At 44.2% G+C, this 24336-nt stretch overlaps 1 protein-coding gene across 2 annotated transcripts in view; it reads right to left on the reverse strand.

Annotated features, from left to right (window-relative positions):
• Positions 1-411: 411 nt before the first annotated feature.
• Positions 412-24336, reverse strand: part of HUNK (hormonally up-regulated Neu-associated kinase) — an 87031-nt gene continuing 63106 nt past the window's right edge. For both annotated transcript variants that reach the window (XM_063956400.1, XM_063956401.1), the window contains exons 6-11: positions 24149-24276; positions 16729-16864; positions 13478-13646; positions 13187-13270; positions 10244-10406; positions 412-5467 (exon numbers count right to left, since the gene is read on the reverse strand). In XM_063956400.1, the coding sequence (XP_063812470.1) occupies positions 4800-5467; positions 10244-10406; positions 13187-13270; positions 13478-13646; positions 16729-16864; positions 24149-24276 (1348 nt within the window). In that variant the 3' untranslated portion in view covers positions 412-4799. The remainder of the gene's footprint in view (positions 5468-10243; positions 10407-13186; positions 13271-13477; positions 13647-16728; positions 16865-24148; positions 24277-24336) is intronic.

Raw genomic sequence — 24336 nt, forward strand, 5'->3', positions numbered from 1 at the left:
CCAATCGTAATCAATTGTTTTTATGGTATATCAGATGCTTGTTTAACGTTCTGTTATTATATATATATATATATATATATATATATATATATATATATATATATATATATATATATATATATACACATATACACACACACACACACACATACATACATACTAGCACTGTTTGCATTTTTTGTCTTTATGGTGTAAATTTCAGAGCTTACTCAGCTGTTATTGCTATATGTTAGGTTTGCTAACACCAATTTGTTTTTCTTCGTTTAAGTTCCATGACGGAAGATTGGCGGCTGTTTTAGGCAGTAAAGCGCGACTACCAGGTAAAGCCGGCTAATAATAGATCATCATTGGATGATTAATCTGTTCCAAAATAATGAAGGTCCCCTTTGATACAAAACAAGCAAGACAGCATTCTTAAGCAAATTGTGATTTTATGAAAACAGTTCAATTACAATAGAAAATAAATGTGAATTAAATAGAAGGTACAATGGCGGAATGTCTTCCGTATTACAAGGAAACAAACCACATTTCATGGCTCATGGTACATATGGTGAGGAGATCGAAAAGGAACATGTTCATTCTGCTACATCTTCAGCAACTCCCAACAATAAGCGCTAATTACATATTCATGTAATATGTTCACATATTTCTGCCCAAATTGCTAACATCTTTAAAAACATTCTTTAGTTCAAACTGGGAGCGAGGATTCATCAGAGTATACACAGCTGACACATCTGATCTGGCCGAGCCAGCGTCGCGCTTCTCTGTCCTCTACAAACACACACTCAGAATAAAAATCCTGACACAGACTGTTATTAGGAGCACAAATTCCAGCTGATTCCCACAAGCCCCTTTCAAAACGCAGGGAGCTGTGATAGCTGCAAAAGCAACTGCACAGAAACCTGTATTTATTGTGAGAACAAACCATATGTTCGGGAAATGTGCCGTCTTAAATCGCTTCTTTTCTTCTATACATTTGAATTTGGTATTAGAAACCGTTCTCATTATCTTCTAGAGCAGTTGTTACAGAACTACAAGTCCCAGCATGCCATGCCGGAGGGTCTGGTAGGACATTCTGGTTGCTTTCAACTATCGTTGAGAAACACTGACTATAGTGGAGATTTATCCCAGTTTGGAGAGAGAGAGAGAGAGAGAGAGAGAGAAGCATATGTATCAAAGCTTGCAGAGAGAGATAAAGTACCAATTAGATTCTGAGTTTACAGGCAGTGTTTGCAAAATGAGAGATTGGTTGGTACTTTGGGGTATATTCAATTAGCAGCGATAACGGACTTTTCGCGCGAAAAAACTGACTTATCCCGCGAAACGCAATTACAGCCTATTCAATTTGCATGGAAAATTTATCGGTGATAATTTTTTCACTAATTTCACTTCACCTACTCTGAAGCAGGTGAAAAGTTGGGAAAAGTCACTATTTTAAGGTAAAAATGCTTGGATATGGTACAGAACTCCTGGGACACCCCCCCTTAATGACTAATTAGGCACGTTGAAGTTTTTAATTATTTTTAATTGGCCAATAATGACATGTCATTTTTGGGGTGAAAGTACAAAGTGATGGAAATTGGGGTTCAAGTATGGGACAGGTATATTGGGGTGCTTTATGAGTGAGACAGGTGTTTTTAGGCTTGCAGATGGGAGTAATCGGTCTGTTTCCACTTTTTTTATTTTACTACCCTAAGATGACCCAAATATATACTTATACCCATTTTCATGTACCCCAAATTTAATGAGAGCATTTATTTTGCTCAAAAAAACTTGCTTTCTATCATTTTTTTGCATTTTTAAAAAAATGCATATAACAGCCATTTCACACAATTTAAGTCCCCAAAAACGCTCTAATGTGATTCTCTAACACACTTCTCTTATGTTTTCCTATGTTAGTTTAGCATTTTTTGGGGTACAGGCTGATTTCCCCATTTTCACCTGCACTTTTCACTGCAAGAATTTTCACGTGAAACCCGTTTGGAATTAAATAGGTCGAAAAACGGTGCGTTTTCGCAGCAATTTTTGCAAAAATTTTTCGGGCGAAAAATTGCCACGAATTTGCGGATGATTGAATACCCTAGCTAATCTCTCTCCAAGCTGTGAACGATGTGCCCCAAAGGGCCAACCAGTCAGCGCCTGTCATTTTTCAATCACAGCTTGTACCATGACAGTAAGGAGCTGATTGGTTGGTACTTTATCTCTCTCCAAGGTTTGCTACTTATGCCCCTATAAGTACTGAACTTTAGACTGGATGTAGAAGAGAAATGATGAATATTTAGAATATCCGCTTTGTGCTGCTCTTTCTGATGGTATTTAAAATGATTTGTGTCACAGTGAGAACCAATTGCATTTTCTGCCATCCTGTAGAATCATTTCACCACCGAGGGCATCTAAGGTCATGCTGGCTTATGGCCATACATTTTACTGAAGGTTTATAACAAATTAGTAGTAACTGATCCAGTACAGCGCGACAACTGCAGTAAATGATGCACTTTTCCTATTGGGTTTTGATCCATAGGTAGTGCTGGGCTGTATAAACCTGCCTAACAAAGGGGGTAATTCCAAGTTGATCGCAGCAGGAATTCTGTTAGCAATTGGGCAAAACCATGTGCACTGCAGGGGAGGCAGATATAACATGTGCAGAGAGAGTTAGATTTGGGTGTGGTGTGTTCAATCTGCAATCTAATTTGCACTGTAAAAATAAAGCAGCCAGTATTTACCCTGCACAGAAATAAAATAACCCACCCAAATCTAACTCTCTCTGCACATGTTATATCTGCCCCTCCTGCAGTGCACATGGTTTTGCCCAACTGCTAAAAAATTTCCTGCTGCGATCAACTTGGAATAACCCCAAAGACTGTGGCTTATCTTGTATTGAAGCCGTCACTCATTGCATGCCCAACCAAAGTGGTCATTAAGTGCGTCGGACCTGTAGCAGCAATTCCAGAGAATTACGGAAAGATTCTTGCCTTACATTGTACAACATCTAAGACAAATGTTTAGTAATGCAGCAGAGACAGTAATTATCTTTGTTCACATTGTAAGGATCACGGTAAAATAGTGCCTAACGTCCCCTGGCGATTACAGCAAGGCTTCACCTCCCAGCAAGACCGGTAACGCTGCGATGTACCTGGCTCACCGGAATTTCATCTTGTTAAAAGTCAGCGACAATGCATGGCCTCCCGATAAACAGACATACTTCTGTATTCATGGTCGGTGGCTCGTGCAATAGTATACGGATAACTAACCGTAATGGAATACTACTGCAAAGCCTGCTTTCTGTCATCATTTGTCACAGCATCTCTCGGCGGATGAGTCTAAGAAAGCTGGATGTGTTTGTCTAGATTCACATTTTTGTTTTGCAAAACAAAATTCCAGGGGGATAGGCTGTAATTCTTATATATACTAACTCCGCTCAAGCCTCAGAGGAATTTGTGTTCCACAGACACTTCTAAGTTTTGGCCTCTCGCCATTGTGTGTTCTCAGCATATAAACCGCCTATTACTAGGAATAAAATGGTTAGTTATAAAACTAATTCTGCAACTGGCTTTACTTTGTGCCTCACAATGACCCGTCAATGTTTCCAATGAACCTGTAGGTGAAATGCAGCATCAGCCCACAAAATGGCCACCTTCACTGTAAAGTGATGACAAAACCACTTTAGCAACTAGGTGTGTAACCAAATAAAGATTGGAGAGAGAGAGAGAGAGAGAGAGAGAGAGAGAGAGAGAGAGAGAGAGAGAGAGAGAGAGATAAAGTACCAACCAATCGACTTTTAACGTTCATTTTTCAAACACAACCTGTACAGTGTCCGTTAGAATACCAACTGCTTGGTACCTTTATGTCTCCTTTGAGATACCTCTCTCCCAAATTCTTTACTCTTATTACAGTTTGATCACCTCCACCACAGCACAGTGATGTCAATAATGACTTGTATACTGGTACAAAATGGCTGCCACCACTAGAAGGGATGAGCCCACTTTGCATCAGGCTTAGGCCTGTACTGTCGAATTCAGATTTGCAAGGCCAATGTAGCAGGATAGAAAATTGCAACGCCATATTGGAGTGCTGCAGGGTAAAGTAACACTTTGTATTTTCTCAGATCCTTTCACTCACAAAAACTGGCGTAACCTTTATCAATTTAAATTAGAACCTTTCGTAAAATCAAAGCCTTTCCTCATTTGTATCACACAATCCTCAGACACCAGTAAGTTCAACAACAATACAAACCAACCTAAACTCCAAACAATCTTTTACCAGTCCTGTCATTAAAGAGCTACAAAATATTTGTGTTAGAAAGAAGACTGCAAAGACAAAAGTGACGGAACAACGATCTGGCGAAGAGGACGATGGAATGAAAGAACAATGATGTTTGCAATACACGTTACAGAAGATGTTTGCTGCACTTAAGTTTTTCCAGTTCTTTAGGTTTTTCCAAATGACCATAGTCCACCGTGGCCATTTCAGGAGACAGCTAAGAAGTCAGGCGTGGTCCTTGGTAGATAGTGTATTGTACAATATAGCAGCGCTTTTTTGCATGCCAGAAGTCCGGGGAAATGCATATAAACATATAAGTAACGTCCGTGGAAAGTTTGCCATGAACAAATACAACACATATCGTACCAGCAGTGTCACTGGCATCACTGGAAAGGACAGTCCCAAGGTCTCAATCAAAAACCCATACAAATGATCTTATTACAATGAGAAATATTACAAAATGTACATTTACAAGTATATCGTCATTTTCTGCTGGGTTAGCCCACAGAACTATAGCGCAGTCCCTGTAAGAGGTCCAATCAGCAGAACACGTTGTCAGATGAGTTAAAACTGGCGTACCCGGGGCTCATTTGGTGCAATGCGGGCATTCGAGACTCCAGGGAGTTCTCTGGTTTGGGAGAGGTGACCTGGCTCCTCTTTCTCAACATTTGTCCAATACCCATCATGGGAAACCGACCTCGGCTTCTGACACAGTTTGGGCTCCCTAAGTTCCCAGAAACATTATTGTTACCGGACGGGGAGTGGGGAGAAGTTGGGGACATGGACTCGGAGCTGGATGGGCTGCTCTTGTCCTCATACGTGAAAGAGGAGAGTGTGGAGTGAGCCTTCACGGGGGTTGTGTTGTCAAACTGAAAGATTGGGGATAGAGTTCTCTCGCTTGAGTGACGGGGAGAGAAGGACACCGGCGAATCTATGACTCGGTACTGGTGAGACGGAGACAGAGATTCTATTTGGTCTTCTCGGTTCACAGACTCGAAAGAGCGGACGACATTCAGGTGAGGCGACCTCATCTGACCTCCCATGTTCATGTTCACCGTCTCCTGCGAGTGGGAGTCTTGACGTCTCATTATCTTCGGAGTTCTTGGATCTGGGCTTTGCATTTCCAGGTATTCCAGAGAGCAGGAGGTGATGCACGCAGTCTTGTTGAGTCGGACTTCATGGAAAGGGCTTAACCCACCAACAGAGTCTGCAATAAACAATATAAAATAAGTATCGGAGAAAAAAAGAAAAACTAAGCGAGACTTTCGTGTAATGGGGGTTTATTCAGAGTTGTTAGCAAACCACAAAAAGTTAACAATTGGGCAAAACCATGTTGCCATGCAGGTGGGGCAGATGTAACATGTGCAGAGAGAGTTAGATTTGGGTGGGGTGTGTTCAAACTGAAAACTAAAAATTGCAGTGTAAAAATAAAGCAGCCAGTATTTACCCTGCACAGAAACACTATAACCCACCCAAATCTAACTCTGCACGTTACTTCTGCCCCACCTGCAGTGCAACATGGTTTTGCCCAATTCCTAACTTTGTTTGTTTGCTAACAACTCTGAATAAACCCCAATACTAAAGAAAACAAACTGAAGAACATTTCTACAATAACACCAAAGCATAATTCCCTCAAACCCGTTTCTACAATTTCTCAATTTGCAAAAAAGTTTGGACAACAGTCAGTGTCACGTACCCACCTGGTGTGAGCATGAAGAGTATCCGTGGGTGCAGACTGGCAGCATTAAGTGCTCCGCCTCGCTATATGCTCATACTGTAGTTCGGTCACTGAATTTTACACGGACACACTTGATACAAACAGATACAAATTCATGGGCACGTGCCAGGGTCCCCTAATCTGCAGATACTGGGTCCTTATATATTATTCTCCCACATACATCATACATGTCTAGGGTGTATCTAGAGCAGGAATGGGGAACCTTCGGACCTCCAGCTGTTGTTGAACTACACATCCCAGCATGCCCTGCAACAGTTTTAGCATGGCCAAATAGCAAAACTGTAGCAAGGCATGCTGGTATGTGTAATTCAAAAACAGCTGGAAGGCCGAGGGCTCCCCATCCCTGATCTAGGGCATGGGTCTTCAACCTGTGGCCACCAGCTGCTGTGAAACTATACATCCCAGCATGCCCTGACACAGTTTTGCTATTAAGGCATGCTTAAACTGAGGCAGGGCATGCTGGGATGTGTAGTTCCACAGAAGCTGGAGGGCCGCAGGTTGAAGACCCATGATCAGGAGGATAGCAGTTAAGGAAATATACCCACATCTCTTCTGAATGGATACCACCCCCCCACACACTGAGAACAATGCAATCTGCAAATCATACTTTTTATTTTATACGAGTGATTAGGGTGTAATGTAAATACCAGCGACACTGAAAAGTGAACAGTTTCCATATCATCAGTTTTGTAAAAGACTGTGAACCAGCTTAAGCTGCCACAGTGCAGCCTACACAGACGAGGTTGGGAACAGCCTGATAATCGGGGCGACTTTATACTCTGCACTGCAAAGTACGTGAATGGAGATAGTCTACAATGTTCACTGTGTGGAGTGAACAAGGGTCGGGCGGATCGGACAGGTGTGATAACCAAATCAGATAGATCCAGACAGGTTTTTTTTCCAGCCATTTCCAGGCTGTTACGATTATTCGCCAAGTCCAAACGCTGAATGATAAACCATCAGAACAGTTGTTTCATCGGCTGATCTGAGAGGTTATCGCTTGGCATACAGGCGGCTCTCCAGCTCTGCGGGCTGCTCGCCAAGGTCTGCTGGAGTTGACAGAGAAGGAAGGGCAACGAGAAAGGCCGGACAACTTGATACAGGTTGGCCGCGGACAAGGAGATGCAATTAAAAACTGTATTACATGCTACGTTTCGACTGCAGAGTCTGATTAAAAAGTAATAAATAAATATATATATATATATATATACACATATATATATATATATATATATATATATATATATATATATATATATATATATATATATATATATATATATATATATATATATATATATATATATACACACACACACATATCAGAATCAGAATCAGCTTTATTGGCCCGGTATACTTACGTATACTAGGAATTTGTCTTCGGTTTGCTATACAACAGCCAAGTAGGTAACAGGTAAGCAGGTGTGTGTGTGTGTGTGTGTGGGGGGGGGGGGGGGGGGGCAAGTAAAGTTACACAGATAGGTATACCGTAGGGACACAAGTGAGTTACATGTACGTCTAGTCAGTCAATGTTCAGGAGTTCAGCAGGCGGACAGCTTGGGGAAAGAAACTTTTGAGGCTTCTGGTGGATCTGGCGGGGACAGCCCTGTAACGCCTGCCTGAAGGAAGCAAGTTAAACATGCTGTGGCCGGGGTGTAGCTGGTCTTTTACTATCTTCATTGCCCGCTTTTTAGCTCTGGACAAGTACAGGTCCTGGACTGAGGGAAGGTCGGCCCCGATGATCTTCTCTGCGGTTCTGACCACCTTTTGGAGCCTGCATATGACCCTCGCGCTGGCGGAGCTGTACCATACGAGTATCAAGGAGCACAGAACCGACTCCACAATCGCGGAGTAGAAGAGGAGCAGGAGCTTCTGTGGGATGTTGAACTTCCTTAGTTGCCTGAGGAAGAACAACCTCTGCTGCGCTTTCCCAACAGTGGCGTCAGTGTTGGACCCCCATTTAAGGTCCCTGGAGATTGTGGTCCCTAGAAACTTGAAGGAGTCCACTAGCGATACCACACTGTCAGCAATCGTTAGCGGAGGTGCACTAGATGACTTCTTCCTGAAGTCCACTATCATCTCGACAGTTTTGAGGGGGTTGAGGTCAAGGTTGTTGTGGATGCACCACTGGGCCAGCCGGTCTACTTCCCGTCTATAGGCAGATTCGTCCCCATCCTTGATGAGGCCGATGACGGTGGTGTCATCGGCGAATTTGATGATCCTTACTGATTGCGCCTCTGAGGTACAGTCATTTGTGTACAGGGAGAAGAGCAGGGGTGAGAGGACACAGCCCTGAGGGGCCCCTGTACTGATGGACCGCGCTTGAGAGGTGAATTCCCCCGCTTTCACCACCTGTGTCCTATCTGTCAGGAAGTCTATTATCCAGGAACAGGTAGCTTCTGGGACCCCTAGGCGAAGTAATTTGGGGTGGAGGATGCTGGGGACGATTGTATTGAAGGCCGAGCTGAAATCGACAAACAGGACCCTCGCGTAGGTACCGGGAATGTCTAGGTGCTGTAGAATGTAGTGCAGGCCCAGGTTGACTGCATCCTCGACACACCGATTCGAGCGATAGGCGAACTGCAGGGGGTCCAGTTGGGGGCCAGTCACAGTTTTCAGGTGATTCAAAACCAGACGCTCGAACGTTCTCATGACCACAGACGTCAGTGCTATCGGCCTGTAGTCGTTCAGGTTCGCGATAGTGGGTTTCTTGGGGACCGGGACTATAGTAGACCTTTTGAGGCAGGAAGGGACTTTCTGTAGCTCCAGCGATTTATTGAAGATCTTGGTGAATATGGGGGCGAGCTGACCCGCACATGCTCTTAGGGCAGATGGTGACACTCCGTCAGGACCCGGAGCTTTCCTGGTTTTGGTCCTTTTGAACAATGCCTCCACCTCTTCTTGGGTGACTTGCAGTGCCTGGGGTTGGCCGTTGGTGTTCGGGGCATCGTAGAGGTGATTGTTTGGGTTGCAGGGGACTTCTTTTGCGAACCTGCAATAAAAGTGGTTCAGTTCATCTGCAAGGTCTTGGTGCATGGCGGTGGACTTTGATGTTTTCCTATAGTTGGTTATGGATTGCATTCCTTTCCATACAGATACGGGGTCATTGGTGGAGAGATCGTTTGTCAGCTTGTCCGAGAACCGCTTTTTTGCTAGCCTAATTCCTTTAGTCAGAGAGTTCCTAGTACGGTTGTATAGTGCTCTGTCACCGCTGCTATAGGCCTCCTCTTTGGCTCGACGAAGTTGCCTGAGCTGGGCATTGAACCAGGGCTTGTTGTTGTTGTAAATGCGGTAAGTCTTGGTAGGTACACACATGTCCTCACAGTAGCTGATGTAGGATGTGACAGTGTCTGTCAAGTCATTCAGGTCGGTTGCCGAGGCTTCAAATATATATATGTATGAAAAAACAGGGGGATGGGGGCGCCAGCGACCAACGGTGTCTAATGGTTTTTAGATAAGATATGAAGAAGTGGCTGGATACGTTCAGATAAAATTATAAAATTCAATTTAATTTATAAAATAAAAGGGTGGGATAAAAGTTTACAAGCATAGGGTAATATTTAAGAATACATCAAAAAAATTTTTTTAAAAACGGATACACAAAACATGAGAATAAAAATATCAATATTCTAAAAAGATAAAAATACAATGCTTATCTTTAAAATGGAGGGTCAGTTTAGAGGTACACCCAACGCGTTTCGTCCATCAGACTTCATCAAGGGCCCAAGAATTTTATAATTTTATCTGAACGTATCCAGCCACTTCTTCATATCTTATCTAAAAACCATTAGACACCGTTGGTCGCTGTCGCCCCCATCCCCCTGTTTTTTCACTTTTAAATCCTAGACAGCTTATCCCTGCCTAATCTGCTTGGAGGCTAGCTGACACCTTATACCTAAAAAGGAGTGTCTACGGTTGGGTCTATTGTTATAACCCTATATATAATCTACTTACATAAACCTGTGGCGCCGTACTACCACTATTTCATATATATATATATATATATATATATATATATATATATATATATATATATATATATATATATATATATATATATATATACATATATACATACATATACATACATACACATACATACACACACGTTTTAAGGATATAAAATTATGCAGAATGCTTTGTTTTCATAGAAACATCTCATCCTTGTGAGCAATAAGTATAAAAACATTCTGGCTGCTGTACATAGATTTTCGCACGCTGCCACAGGCGGACTTAGACGCTTACCTCGCTCGGACTTGGACGACTTCCGTTCCTTAACATGAGGCTTGCCATTCTGACCTTGTGTAATGAGACAGGGCAGCTGGCGGTGGGAGGGAGAGCATTTTTCCACCTTCTTCTCGCCAGAGCGCTGTTCGCTGCGTTTTTCTGTATCCTTAGGTTTTCGGTCCTGATGATTAAAACAGAGTACACCTCATTGTCAGAGCAAGTGATAAATGTAAGAGGTTTACACAGAATCGCATCTAACTGCTGTTTACAGGAAAAGAGACGTAAGCGATGTTTAAACTGTCACACTGAGAAATTACATGAATAAATCACAAGTATTGTATTGTTGCGATGACTGACAGGCACGAAAAACTCCCGCATAACTCTACTTCTTAGTAACTACCACACATTCCAAAGTTATTGGGACTGGACGCCAGATCGCTGCTGCGGGGCATACGGCTTCTAATAAGGACATTGCTGGAATGTCAACAGAAGTATTTTTTATTTTTAAAAAGGGAGAGATTCTTAAAAAGCCACAGTGTGCGTTTGTTCTAGCTTTATCTGAAGCACTTCCAGCAAATATGCACAGTGCTGGGTTCAAGAAACAATGGAGAACAATGGACTTTGGAAAAGTTAAAGATTTAGTTTGCTAAACTCTAATAGTATTTCAGAAGAGCGTAGGATAAAATCCCTCGGTGAAGGGGTATATACAGTATGATGTCACAGCAGTATAGTCTTGCGGATATACGTACGGACACACACTGCAATATACCATTCCATCAACCAGTTGTAATAATGTTACAAGATGCACATGTCCAAATCGGCGGTGAGGGACCCAAATAAAGCTGCTAAATCCATTGTGTGCCCCCATTACACAACAAACAAGGTGGTGTCACTGTACCCTAGTGATTTGATAGGCTACATGAATACTGGTACATCGTACAAGGCTGTTCCCGGTGTACGTCGCTAAATGATTACATGTAGCAGAATGTTTCATATTGGTGCGGCTTATAAGCAGTGGTTATTTGGCTGCAATGATTTGTCAGTGCGGAGTGTCAGTCATTGTTAATGAAGGAGGAGGAGGAGGTGTATTACTTGGTGGTATGCTGCAGCGAGTCAGGCCTCCCCTGAGGTTACTGCACAGGTCAGTCAGGAGAAGGGGAGATGGAGGATGTGTCCCATTCACTCTCATTTCTTTAGAGAGTAGAACTCTAGGAGGAGTTTCCGATCTCCTCTTCCCTTCTCAATGAAGAGGAAGCGGACCATCGCTGAGGCACGCTCCCGCTGCCAAGTCCCAGCCTCATTTCATCACTTGGCTATTGTATAACATCCTGAGCCAGCGCAGAGACCACTGAACCACATCGCGTAGAGTTCTGCTCTTCCTACATAGTGACTGAAACACTAGAAGTTTCCTTATCGGTGCCAATGAATGGAGCATCTGGCTTATGTTCTGCAATGCTGGTTTCTTGCTCTAGGCTTAATGTTTGTGTGTATTGCTGTCATGGTTATTTTATCTGTGTGTGAAAGTAATGATGTTGAAAGACAGACTGTAAGGTCTCCAGAACAGGGCCCTATCAACCTAGTCTATTCGTGATTTAGAAATTAAGACGGCGCTGTAGAATTTTGTGGCATCCCACAAATAAACCATAATGATGGTGACCTACTGTGCATCAATCCTACTTTGCGCACTGCACAATCACTGGAGCCACATCTGCGCCATGACCGGTCACAGGCTCAATGTACAGAGGACGGAGCAAAAGTTACTATCAGTAGTGGAATGAGGATAGGAAACGTTCCACCTGTATTGACAGGAGTTGGGATCAGCCAATCAGGTGTCAAAGTCACTACACTCCTCCCATTATAGGAAGTTCTCTCTGTCCTGTCAAACGCTGGGGTCAAGTAATGACAGCAGTGTCAGGGGACGTGACACACATATGGTAGTGTTTGGTGAAGTTTGGTGGTCCTTAGGAAAAATGGACCATGCTGTCTATAAGTGGACAATCCTTTTTAATAACAGCCAAAAGCACGACACAACAGTGCCCCCGCAGGCAAAATATTGATCAGAAGTCCTCGCCAAACAGTGGGGCGGATGTATTAACCTGGAGAAGGCATAAGGAAGTGATGAACCAGTGATAAGTGCAAGGTGATAAACGCACCAGCCAGTCAGCTCCTAACTGTCAATTTGCATATGGGAGCTCATTGGCTGGTACGTTTATCACCTTGCACTTATCACTGGTTTATCACTTCCTTGAGCCTTCTTCAGGTTAATACATCGGCCCCAATAACTTTTAAACAAAGCATCTCTCTCAGACATCCGAGTCCTCTCACCATAATCAACAAGGCCAGCTCTTCATAAACAGTATTTTAGCACAATGACCCTTTTAAAAGACATAGGGGTGGGGTCAATTTACTAAGCCTTCAATGGAGATAAGCTTTTACTTTGGGGCAGATGTATAAAGCCTGGAGAAGTGATAAAGCAGTGATAAGTGCAGGGTGATTACGCACCAGCCAATCAGCTCCTAACTGTAAATTTACATATTGGAGCCGATTGGCTGGTGCGTTATCACCCTGCACTTATCACTGCTTTATCACTTCTCCAGGCTTTATACAAGTGCAGGGTGATAACGCACCAGCCAATCAGCTCCTAACTGTAAATTTACATATTGGAGCCGATTGGCTGGTGCGTTATCACCCTGCACTTATCACTGCTTTATCACTTCTCCAGGCTTTATACAAGTGCAGGGTGATAATGCACCAGCCAATCAGCTCCTAACTGTAAATTTACATATTGGAGCCGATTGGCTGGTGCGTTATCACCCTGCACTTATCACTGCTTTATCACTTCTCCAGGCTTAATACATCTGCCCCTTTATCTCCATCCACGGCTTAGTAAATAACCCCCCTAGTGTGCACACTGCATTTTCTTATTCTAGGAAAGGTAACCCTGATGACTGGGGTTCTCACCTCGTAGTAGTTCTTATTGGACTTGTATTTCTCGGATTGGTGCATCTGGTTCTTGTGGCAAACGTTGTCATTAATGTCGGGTTTCTGGCATGAAAGGAAACAGATGTTAATTACAGATCACAGCAGTTAAAGCAGATAAAGCAGTGTGATTGTGGAAATCATTGCTTCCAAGTCAGCCTCTCTTAAATCCCCCCCTCCCCTCCATCCAGAGAGGCCATACAAACATCCAGCTCAGTCATGTGTAAGACGAACAAGGCAGAAGGCACAAGCAAACAGTAAAGATAGGCCTACCCTCATGGTGATCAGGTAGCGCTCCAGTTTCCGGTTCAGCAAGAAGTAGACAGCGAGGGTATGGCAGGCGCGGTTTGAGAGGATGACATTGATGACGTCACTGTGCTTGTAGCCAAGCTTCTCGGACATGTGGCGGACCACACTCTGACTCAGATCTTCAAGGTGGATCCTAGGTGGCAGGAAAACACCAGGACATTGACACATGTGCCACGGATACAGGCAGATCAGTGTAATACAAGATGTAACGCCAGGATACACGGGAATTACACTAAAAGGTCAATCACTAGAAACACAATAGACCCTTTATAGATCTTTTAAAAGCAGCGATTACATTCCATGGCAATTTGATGCTGTGGGGCTACTTCTATCATTAAACCTGGGCCAAGCAAAGAGTAATGTACAGTATACCACCTTCCAACCAAGTAAGCTAATGAAATTATATCATACAAATGCAGTTCTCTGCTGACATATAAAAAAAACCTGTCCTCTATATTGGCTTTTACAAGATCTACTGTAACTAAAGTCCAGGCATAGACTATTGGCAATTCAGGGGTGAAACTAGGGTTGCCCATCGACCACTGATGGTCACGAACCACCAATGGTAAGAACCAATGGTTCTTACCACCATCAGTGGTACAGCATTCCTCAATGGCTTTTAACCCCCCCACTACTTGGTGCCGGAACACGGAACCTAGCTCCGCCCCTGACACATCCATGAAGCCCTGTCCCCAAGTTCTATGAGGTAAAGAGCAGGGATGGCAATCCCTCGGTGGAACACATCTGCTGAAGGTATGCAGAACATTATGACCCATATTGCACTATTTGTGGAGGGTTCCTACATAAAATGGAGCATATTGCGTGTTTATACAACGGTCCCATTATGGCGGACCATGCATCATTCAAGCATTCCACAAGTTCCAGCGTGTCACAACTGTTGGTTCTGAGTCCATCTTCCTAAAGGACACTACTGACCACAGAAAGAGGCCTCCGTGTGACAGCTGTGTAAGGGATAATAAGATATCCTATATTACCTTTAATTACGGCCTTAAAGGCATTCTGACCTATTGCTCCCTGATTACATTAATAATCTAGTCCGATGCTCTCCTGAGATGTAATGCATCTGTTATCATCATTACTACACCCCCTGGATCGTTCATTAGCCTGATTATAGTATGTCTGTAACAGAGCCACAGAGCTCAGCTCCTTACAAAGAAAATATAGCTGCATTTTAAAAAGAAAATCGGTTGCTCTTAATTGCCTTTATAAATGTCGCTGGAAGGTGTTTGGATCTGCTTAATAACCCGCTCCAAGTGAGCACTACTATAAAACACTGCTAGCTCTGGGGAAAATCTATCAGGCACGTAGGACCCCTGCTAATATCGTTTATGTAGCAATTAAAAAAAGGTACCAGACCTGCCCTTGATTATCCCGTCAAAAGAAAACTGCCTTAACACATAAGCAGGCAAAGCGCTGATCAGAGAGACGTTTGTAGGCGACTTAACGACTGCTAATTGTTAAAACTTTGATTATAAATTATGTTAATACGATTATCAGACAGTTTTTCTGGATGGAGATGCTCTTTGGTTGTTTAGGCTCACATAAAAAAGGATATATAAGAGATGTGACATTTCATAGTAATATCACACCATCCTGTTGCAATTAGTGACATCTCTTTTTTTGGTCCTCTAATATTTCACAGGGGCCCAGATTTATCAAGTTTTGGAGAGTGATAAATTGCATGGTGATAAAATACCAACCAATCAGCTCCTGTCATTTTTTTTTTTTTTTTTCAAACATGGCAGATGGGAGCTGGTTGGTTGGTACTTTATCACCCTGCAATTTATTACTCTCCAAAGCTTGATAAATCTGGGCCAGAATTTCAGAGTTTGAGAAGTTGTGGAAACACAAGCTAGTTATAATTTAGACTTTAGTCTCTCAAGCTTTTTTTTCCCATTCACCAAACTGAATGCAGACAGTGAAGAACAGCAGCACTGCCTTACTGCGAGGAGATAACCCGCAATTAACCCGAAGACCTGTGTGCTTGATGGCAAACAAAGAGGACAGTGTAAAGTCCGAAAAATCTATACATGAAGAGGAGACGTGCGATTACTGAGTGTACTGAGAACCCCATCATATGTATGAAAACCTTTTTTCTTTTTACATGGACCCAACACTCAAACCTGTTTTTAAGATACATATTGTTGCAGATCGCCCTATTAAACAAAAAAAAACCCAATAACAATATAAACAGTAATAGCTTACTTATTGCGGATTATTTTGTAGAGTTGGGAGGATCTATAAGCTAGCCTTCAAAAATGGAGAATGGACTTGTGGGTAATTCAATTCACACAATAGTCCTCTCTGTCTAATCACGTTTACGGTGGGGGGGGGGGGTTTAACATGAGACTTACTAATGCCACCCACCTACAAACACCCTGTTTTGACCTTGTATAGCCTCATTGGTGGGGAATAGGCTTTTTCCAAAACCAAGTGAGGCACTATACAGACTGCCCCACTAAATGAGAGAAGTCATATGGAAATAAGGGTTTACATAAATGACAGGCCAGAAGGCTATTCTCCAGTTTTCCAGTTGGAGCAGCCAGTTTACAGAAGGAGCAAAAGGGAATATCCCCCCAAAAATAAAATTTCTCAAATGTTGCAAGCCACGACGACATTAAACGAACTAGGTGCCTTTAGCATAATAAAAGGACTTCTCTAGACTACTATCACTTTTTAACCTTCGCTGTATTTCCCTAAGGCCAGCGGAAGACTATTATTAGAATTCTGCTGAATCCATCTCATGCCTAAAGGCATCTCCGACACGAATTATAAGTTTAGCACACACACGCACGTCATCCAGAAAGAGAATTATCTACACAGTAAATATTTCAGAAACGTCTATTCCTAAGAATCAGACCACAAAAATCCTGGAAATTGGGGCACAAATAGTTTTCTTTAATTCTGTTAGATAATTAAAGAGCACTTGGGCAAGCCAGCCTTGAGGCTTCAATAGGAAGCATCAATCATTTTACAACTAAAGGCCCCGTCACAGACAGGCATTAGATAAAGAGCTCAAAGTGTACCCTTAGAGCAGCCCTGCAGTACAGGTATTAAGCACAAAAGGGCAGAGAGTACACAGGTCCGTTTGCTCACACTACTTTATAGATTATCAGTGTTAAAGAATTTGTACTGAACGCCTAATTACAACACCCGCATGTGAAAGTATTAAAGGAAGAGTTTGCTGGATCTACCTATTTGGATAAGTGAATGTGTGAGGCCCTTTTCCGTGATAGCTGTCGTTAAGCCATCGATTCGCCAGCGCCTGCTGGATGGTCGGCCTTTTGAGTGGATCCGGTTCCAGCAGAGAACGCAGGAAATTAGCAGCAGCTGAAAGACAGAACAAAAGGGGAAGAATTAAATAACAAAATTATTAGCCAATATGGGGATTTATGCAACTGCATTATCTCTGTACTACCTATTTTAGGGGGTCTATTCATGAAGCAGTAAAACGTGTGGAGAAGTGAGCAAGGGTAGAAGTTGCCCATGGCAACCAATCAGCATTGAAGTAACATTTATAATTTGCATACTATACAATTGTATGGAGCAGATGATTGGTTGCCGTGAGCAACTTCTCCACAGGCTCACTTCTCCACTCTTTTCACTGCTTCATGAATAGACCCGTCTTCCATTAATTCTCCTATAAACCAAAGCCTTCTTATGTACAAAAACAAACCTGATCACTGAGCTTGTTGGTTACACAGGGGGAGATGCATCAAGTCTTCTAAAAGAGGAAATGTGAAGACGTTGCCTATAGCAAGCTATCAGTTTCAAGTACTTTTTTTAAAATGAAAACCTGTATTTAATTGGTTACTATGGGCAACTTCTCCACCTGTTCTCTTAGTATGTTTGGTTTATCTCCCCCACAGTCACTGGAGCAGATGTACTAAGCCTTGAAGAGTGATAAAACAAAGGGAGATAAAAAAAATAAAAATAAAAAGTACCAGCCAATCAGCTCCTAACTCATGTTACAGACTTTGTGGTCTATTTACTAAGCCTTAGATGGAGAAAAAGTGGACGGAGGTAAAGTACCAGCCAATCAGCTCCTAACTGTCATTTGTCAAACCCAGTCTGTGATATGACAGTTAGGAGCTGGTTGGCTGGTACTTTATCTCTGGCCACTTTATCTCCATCCACGGCTTTTAGTAAATAGACCCCTGTGTATAAAAAATTGGGATTTTTGTTTACTTACCGTAAAATCTCTTTCTCTGAGACCATCTGGGGGACGCTGCGCCGTTACTTGTGGGTTAGAGGTGTGTGGTAGTGGAGTTTGGCACAGAACTATCAAAAGCTGACTCCTCCCCCCTCTAACCCCTCCCATCTCCTTCCTGCTCAGCCCTGTTCAGTTAACGTTTAGCCAAGCCAAAGGAGATAGACCAGAATAAAAAATTAACCAATTAAACCAGACAAACTATGGGAGGGATCGCAGCGTCCCCCAGATGGACTCAGAGAAAGAGATTTTACGGTAAGTAAACAAAAATCCCAATTTCTCTGTCCTCCATCTGGGGGACGCTGCGCCGTTACTTGTGGGACTTCCCAAAGCAAGCTAATGAGAGGAGGGAGACGTTGACGGCATAGCAGTCTGTAAAATACGACGCCCAACAGAGGCAGTCTCCAAACCAAAAGTATGAAACCGGTAAAACTTTGTGAACGTATGGACTGACGACCAGGTCGCCGCCCTGCATAGTTGCTCAACAGATGCACCACCGCGAACAGCCCAAGACGCTCCAACTGCTCTAGTCGAATGAGCCCTAATTGAGTCAGGAACCGAAACGTTTGAGGACACGTAAGCCTGTCTGATGGCCGAAGTTACCCAACGGGCCACAGTGTTCTTAGAGGCAGGCCAACCTCGTTTGGGAGCATCAATCAATACCAGCAAGGAATCCGTACGACGGAAAGACTCCGTGCGAGACAAATAAATACGTAAGGCCCGAACAACATCCAAGAGAGCCAAATGGGAATCCTCCCCCTGAGAAGATAACGGATTAAAAGCTGGAAGAACGATGTCCTGATTTAAATGGAATGCTGAAACAACCTTTGGAAGAAATGAAGGCTTTGTCCGCAGCACCACCCGATTTTCATGAAACACTAACAAGGGCGGCCTGCAAGAAAAAGCCGCCAACTCAGACACTCGTCTAGCTGAGGCAATCGCCAAAAGAAAAACAACTTTTTGTGTTAGATAACGTAGTTCCACAGATTCTAGAGGTTCAAATGGAGACTTTTGAAGAGCCTTAAGTACCAAGTTTAAATCCCAGGGAGGAATCGGAGGAACAAAAGGTGGTTGAATTCGAAGTACTCCCTGCAGGAATGTTTGAACCTCTGGGATGATTGCTAATTTCTTTTGAAAAAGGACCGACAAGGCCGAAACCTGACCCTTCAGGGAAGAAAGTTTTAAACCTTTGTCAAGACCCTCCTGGAGAAAGGAGAGCAGGCGAGGAAGTCTAAACAAATGCGGAGTCAAGTTCCTTTTCTCGCACCAAGCAATGTAAATACGCCATACTCTATGGTAAATGCCAGAAGTCACCGGCTTTCTAGCCCGAATCATTGTCTGAACAACCGCACGAGAAAGACCCTTTGCCTTCAGAATGTTGGATTCAAGAACCAAGCCGTCAAAGCCAGCCGATTTAAATCTGGGTGGCGACAAGGTCCTTGAAGAAGAAGATCTGGTCGCAGAGGGAGGCGAAAGGGATCTCCGACGACCATGCTGCTTAGAAGAGTGTACCACTGTCGGCACGGCCAATCCGGAGCCACCAGAATTACTGCAAGGCCTTCTCGCCGAATGCGTTGGAGTAGACGTGGGAGCAGTGGAATTGGTGGGAACACGTAACCCAGCTGAAATTGCCACGGAGCTGTTAGTGCATCGATCAGAAATGCTTGAGGATCCTGAGTTCTTGATCCGTAAACCGGAAGTTTTTTGTTGAGGCGTGACGCCATCAGGTCTATGTCTGGCATTCCCCAGCGATCCACTAGAGAAAGAAACACTTCCTGGTGAAGTTCCCATTCTCCCGGATGAATCGTGTGACGACTCAAAAAATCTGCTTCCCAGTTTTCGACTCCCGGAATGTGAATTGCTGAAATCACGGGAATCCAATGCTCCGCCCACGTGAGAATCTGAGCAACCTCTCTCATTGCGGACCAGCTGCGAGTTCCTCCCTGTTTGTTGATGTAAGCCACTGCCGTGGCATTGTCGGATTGCACCCGAACTGGATGGCCCTGCACCATGGTCTGAATCCGAATGAGAGCATACCGGATCGCTCTCAATTCCAGAATGTTGATTTGTAGTTTTGACTCTTGATTGCTCCAGCGCCCCTGTAAATGATGAGTCTGGAACACTGCTCCCCAACCGCTGAGGCTTGCATCCGTGGTTACCATCATCCAAGACCAGACCGTGAACGGCGCACCCTTCCTCAGATTGTGACTGTGAAGCCACCAGTAGAGCGACTGACGAGTTCTTATCGACAAGCGTATCAACTGCAGTTCGAGACGTGAATCCGTCCGAGTCCAACAGTGGAGAATCTGAGCTTGAAGAGGTCGGGCGTGGAATCTGGCGTATGGAACTGCCTCGAATGAGGACACCATCTTGCCCAGTACCTGCATGCATCTGAGGACTGACACTGCCGGCAATTTTAACAGGGTTCTGATTCTGGCTTGTAAGTCCTGAATCTTGTCTGTAGGAAGAAACACCTTCTGGCTGTTGGTGTCGAATAGAAGACCCAGAAAAACCATTTTCTGTGACGGGAGTAAAGACGACTTTGGAAAATTGATTATCCACCCGAACGACTGTAGAGTCTCTATCGTTAGACGCAGGTTCTGAGTGAGAATCTCCGGTGACGGGGCCTTGATCAACAGGTCGTCCAAGTATGGGGTGATGTTGACCCCTTTGCAACGGAGAACTGCGACGACATGACCCAGGACCTTCGTAAAAACCCGGGGAGCCGTAGAGAGACCAAAGGGAAGGGCCCGAAACTGAAAATGCCACTGACCTACTGCAAATCTCAGAAGGGATTGATGTCCTGTCCAAATTGGAACATGTAGGTATGCGTCCTTTATGTCTATTGAAGCCAAATATTCCCCTGGCTCCATGGCTGCGATAATGGAGCGAATGGATTCCATCCTGAATTTTTGGGATGAAAGGTACGGATTGAGAGCTTTTAGATTTAGAATGGGTCGAAACGAACCGTCCGGCTTGTCTACGAGAAAAAGACCCGAGTAAAAGCCCCGACCTCTCTGAGGAGCTGGGACCGGAAGGATTACTCCATTTTGTAATAATGTTGCTGTTGCCTGAAGGAGAGCTTGACGTCTGGAGGGGTCGTCTGGGAGAGGTGTGACAAATAGTCGGGTTGGGACTGTCTCTTCGAAATCCAACATATATCCTCTGGAAATGACCCCTATTACCCACCGATCTGGTTTCGATAGGAGCCACACTTCCCTGAAGTGTAGTAAACGAGCCCCAACCTGTATTGATCCCTCCAGAGGGCCCGAAGCGTCATGCCTCAGGCTTGTCGGCAGGCTTACTGGCCGGTCTGCGAGTAGCCTGAGCTCCTCTACCTCTGAATGATCCCCTCCGTGGAAATCTGGAGAAGGGTCGAAAGGACTGGAAGTTACCTCTGCCCTGCGTACGAAAGGACCGAAATCTTGTAGGTTTTGGTTTGTTAGGAGCAGACGGAAGGAAAGGGCTCTTTCCTCCCGTAGTATCTGAAATTATCTTCTTTAACTCTGATCCAAAGAGAAATTCGCCTTCAAAAGGAACTGCCGTCAAGGTCTGCTTTGAGTCCGAATCAGCATTCCAAACCCTAAGCCAAAGAGATCGTCTTGCGGATACTGTTAAGGCAGAAACACGGGACTGTAGCGCCACCGAATCCAATAAGGCTTCACCCACGTAAGTAAGGGCCTCAGAAATCTGTTCTGCTAATTGAATGGCCTCCGACGGATCGTCTGACTGCATCCCAGATACAACCTGTGCAAGCCACTCATCAACGGCTTTAAGCACCCAGGCACTCGCCAGAACTGGACGGAGAGAGACACCTGATAAGGAAAACATAGATTTTAGTAATGCTTCTATCTTCCTATCGGTAGAGTCTTTTAAAGTCACAGACTGTACTGACGGAATAACCGTAGCTTTTGCTAAATGCGAAATAGGAGCGTCTACCTTTGGGGCAGTTTCCCAAAATTTTGTATCCTCCTCTGTAAAAGGATATAGAAATTTTAACTTTTTAGGAGCTTGGAAACGCGAATCCGGTTTTAGCCAGGGTTCTTTTAAAATATCCGCAAAGTGCGAATAAGAAGGGAAGGCAGTAACCTGTCTCTTCTGTCGTTTGAAGAAAGAGGAAGAAGTCTCGGCTACTGCCTCATCCTGAATATTAAGGGTCTGACGAATGGCTTCGATTAGTAGCCTAACACCTGAACTAGTAGATAAATCCTCATCTTCCCAAGCCGAATTTTCGTCCCATTCAGGATCTACCTCCCCTTCTTCCAATGGAGATGTCAGAGTATCCAACTCCTCTCCCGGAAATGCAATAGCGGGCAACGGCTGCGTTCGTTTAGAAGCCGCCGAACTACTGGCCGAATTTACAAATTTATTTACAGACTGAGTCAAATCAGTGAGACACTTTCCCATATTCTGGGCCCACAGCGGTTCCACCTGAGTCTGGGCCAAAGCTGCTTCCGACCTTGACTGACGCAAATCTGAAATTGCATCCACCATGGCCTTGACCCAAGGGGGCATTGACTGATCTGTGGATCTGGCCTGCTGATCTGCCGCTGGTGCACCCGAGCATGATGTACAGAGGGTCCCTGCATCAGCACTCCCCTTAGCCAGCTTTGTGCCACATTGTGAACATGAGAAATAAACCACTGAGGTTGTTTTTCCATTTGTAGGTTTCTCTGGCTTGTTGGTCATCCTTTACTCTGGTGTACTATGTCCTGTCCCCCAAGTTTGTTAACAAATATCTCTGAGATTCAAACCCACGAGAATGTGCTTATGTTTCTGTTAACATGCTGCTTTAGCCCACCGGACTAGAGGAGACACTGTGATCCCCCCCCCTTTTATACTTGCGGTTTTGTGTATGTAATCCCCCTCCGTAGCACAGCGTCCCCCTGTCTGCAGGCAGAGAAGATGGCGCCGTGACCAGCAGCGCGCGCGCGGGCAGAGCTGAGCGGGAAGACGGCTCTGCCCGCCTGACGTCACTCCTCTCACTCTCCGTCAAAACCGGAAGTTCGGCTCCCGTGCGCCGCTACACAGAGCGGTTGTCACGGCAGCACAGCCACGGTCCAGGGAGTGAATAACACCCTCCCGGACCTAACCACAGTCCTCCACATCACATTCCACCCCAGTTCAGCCATCCGGGCTGTCTGTGGATGGTCGCGCGCTCCGGGGGGGGGGGGTGCTGGTAGCGGCGGGGGAACAATGCAATGTCCATTAGTAATAGGAAAATAGGGTCAGCCCAATACTGTCAATGACAGATTGTGGCTGTCCAGTACCTGATGCTGCTTTCTTCTCTCTCTCTCTCTCTGAAGGCCCCAGTGACCAAGGTATAGTGGCCTCCATGCAGCAGTCTGGAATGGGATACTAACCCCTTCCACTGTTATACCTGTCACCTGTAAACAGGGACTAGGTATTTGTGAAAAAAAAAAAAATCTAAAGAGAAATAAAAACTGTGTCTGTACCCCACAGGCACAAAACTAAAACTGAACAGGGCTGAGCAGGAAGGAGATGGGAGGGGTTAGAGGGGGGAGGAGTCAGCTTTTGATAGTTCTGTGCCAAACTCCACTACCACACACCTCTAACCCACAAGTAACGGCGCAGCGTCCCCCAGATGGAGGACAGAGAAAAAGTGGCAGGAGCGGATTGGTTTTAGTTTCTCTCTCCACTTTATCACTCTCCAAGCCTTAGTACATCTCCGCCATTAATGTGAGGTGTGCTGCTAACCAGTTAAATGAGGGAAACGAAAGGTTGGGGCACTATGGGTGAAACAAGTTATTTTAAAAGCATTTTAGTACTAATTGAGGTTGTACCCCCAAAACTATGGAAAATTGCACTAAATCCAAACATCTAAAATGTCCAGATTAATAATATTTATCAACAAATAATTCATTTATAGTAAGTGATTAACATATTAATTATTAGTGCATTATCTATACTAATATTTCACATTATGATCACTCTACCGATCTCAGGTACCAAAGAACAGACGATGTCGGTGACTTCTGCGCCCACTGTTTTTGCATTATTCAATTCTGATCTCAATGTAAGGTATTCTTAATGATCTTCCATTCATCCACAATATGTAAGATACTTGTATAACATAAAATGTAACTGGCTATACTGGCTAATATGCTAAAAGACAAAAGCTGCAGAATACACAAATATTGATGTATTACGGTTTAACTAGTTACCACAATGAAACAAAAAATAAAATATCTGTAAGAGACCATCCAAACTACACTCTGGGCATTTGCACGCCGGCTAATTTCCTTCACAATAACCCCCCTCTTGCAGCAATACAGACATTACAGAAAGTACTCGCAGCCTGCAGTGACTGAAAGCCTGGCGGAACACGTGACTGCCCCACGCTGCTAGCTCGTGAATGGCCTCCAAGAAGTGGCGGCACTTACCAGGAGAGAGGTGGGTGGGTAACGGATTCATGGTTTTGTCTACCATCTTCTGATACAAGGCTCTCAGGCTAAACGGCTCCACGGTGAAGGGCAGCGTGCCAGTCAGCATGGCATACATGTTAACGCCACTTGAAAAATAAAAAGGGTGATCAGACAGGTTAGGCCTAGGTAGGAGGAGGACTTTGTTG

This window comes from Pseudophryne corroboree, chromosome 2 (genome assembly GCF_028390025.1).
Source record: "Pseudophryne corroboree isolate aPseCor3 chromosome 2, aPseCor3.hap2, whole genome shotgun sequence".
In the NCBI taxonomy this organism is placed as follows: domain Eukaryota; kingdom Metazoa; phylum Chordata; class Amphibia; order Anura; family Myobatrachidae; genus Pseudophryne; species Pseudophryne corroboree.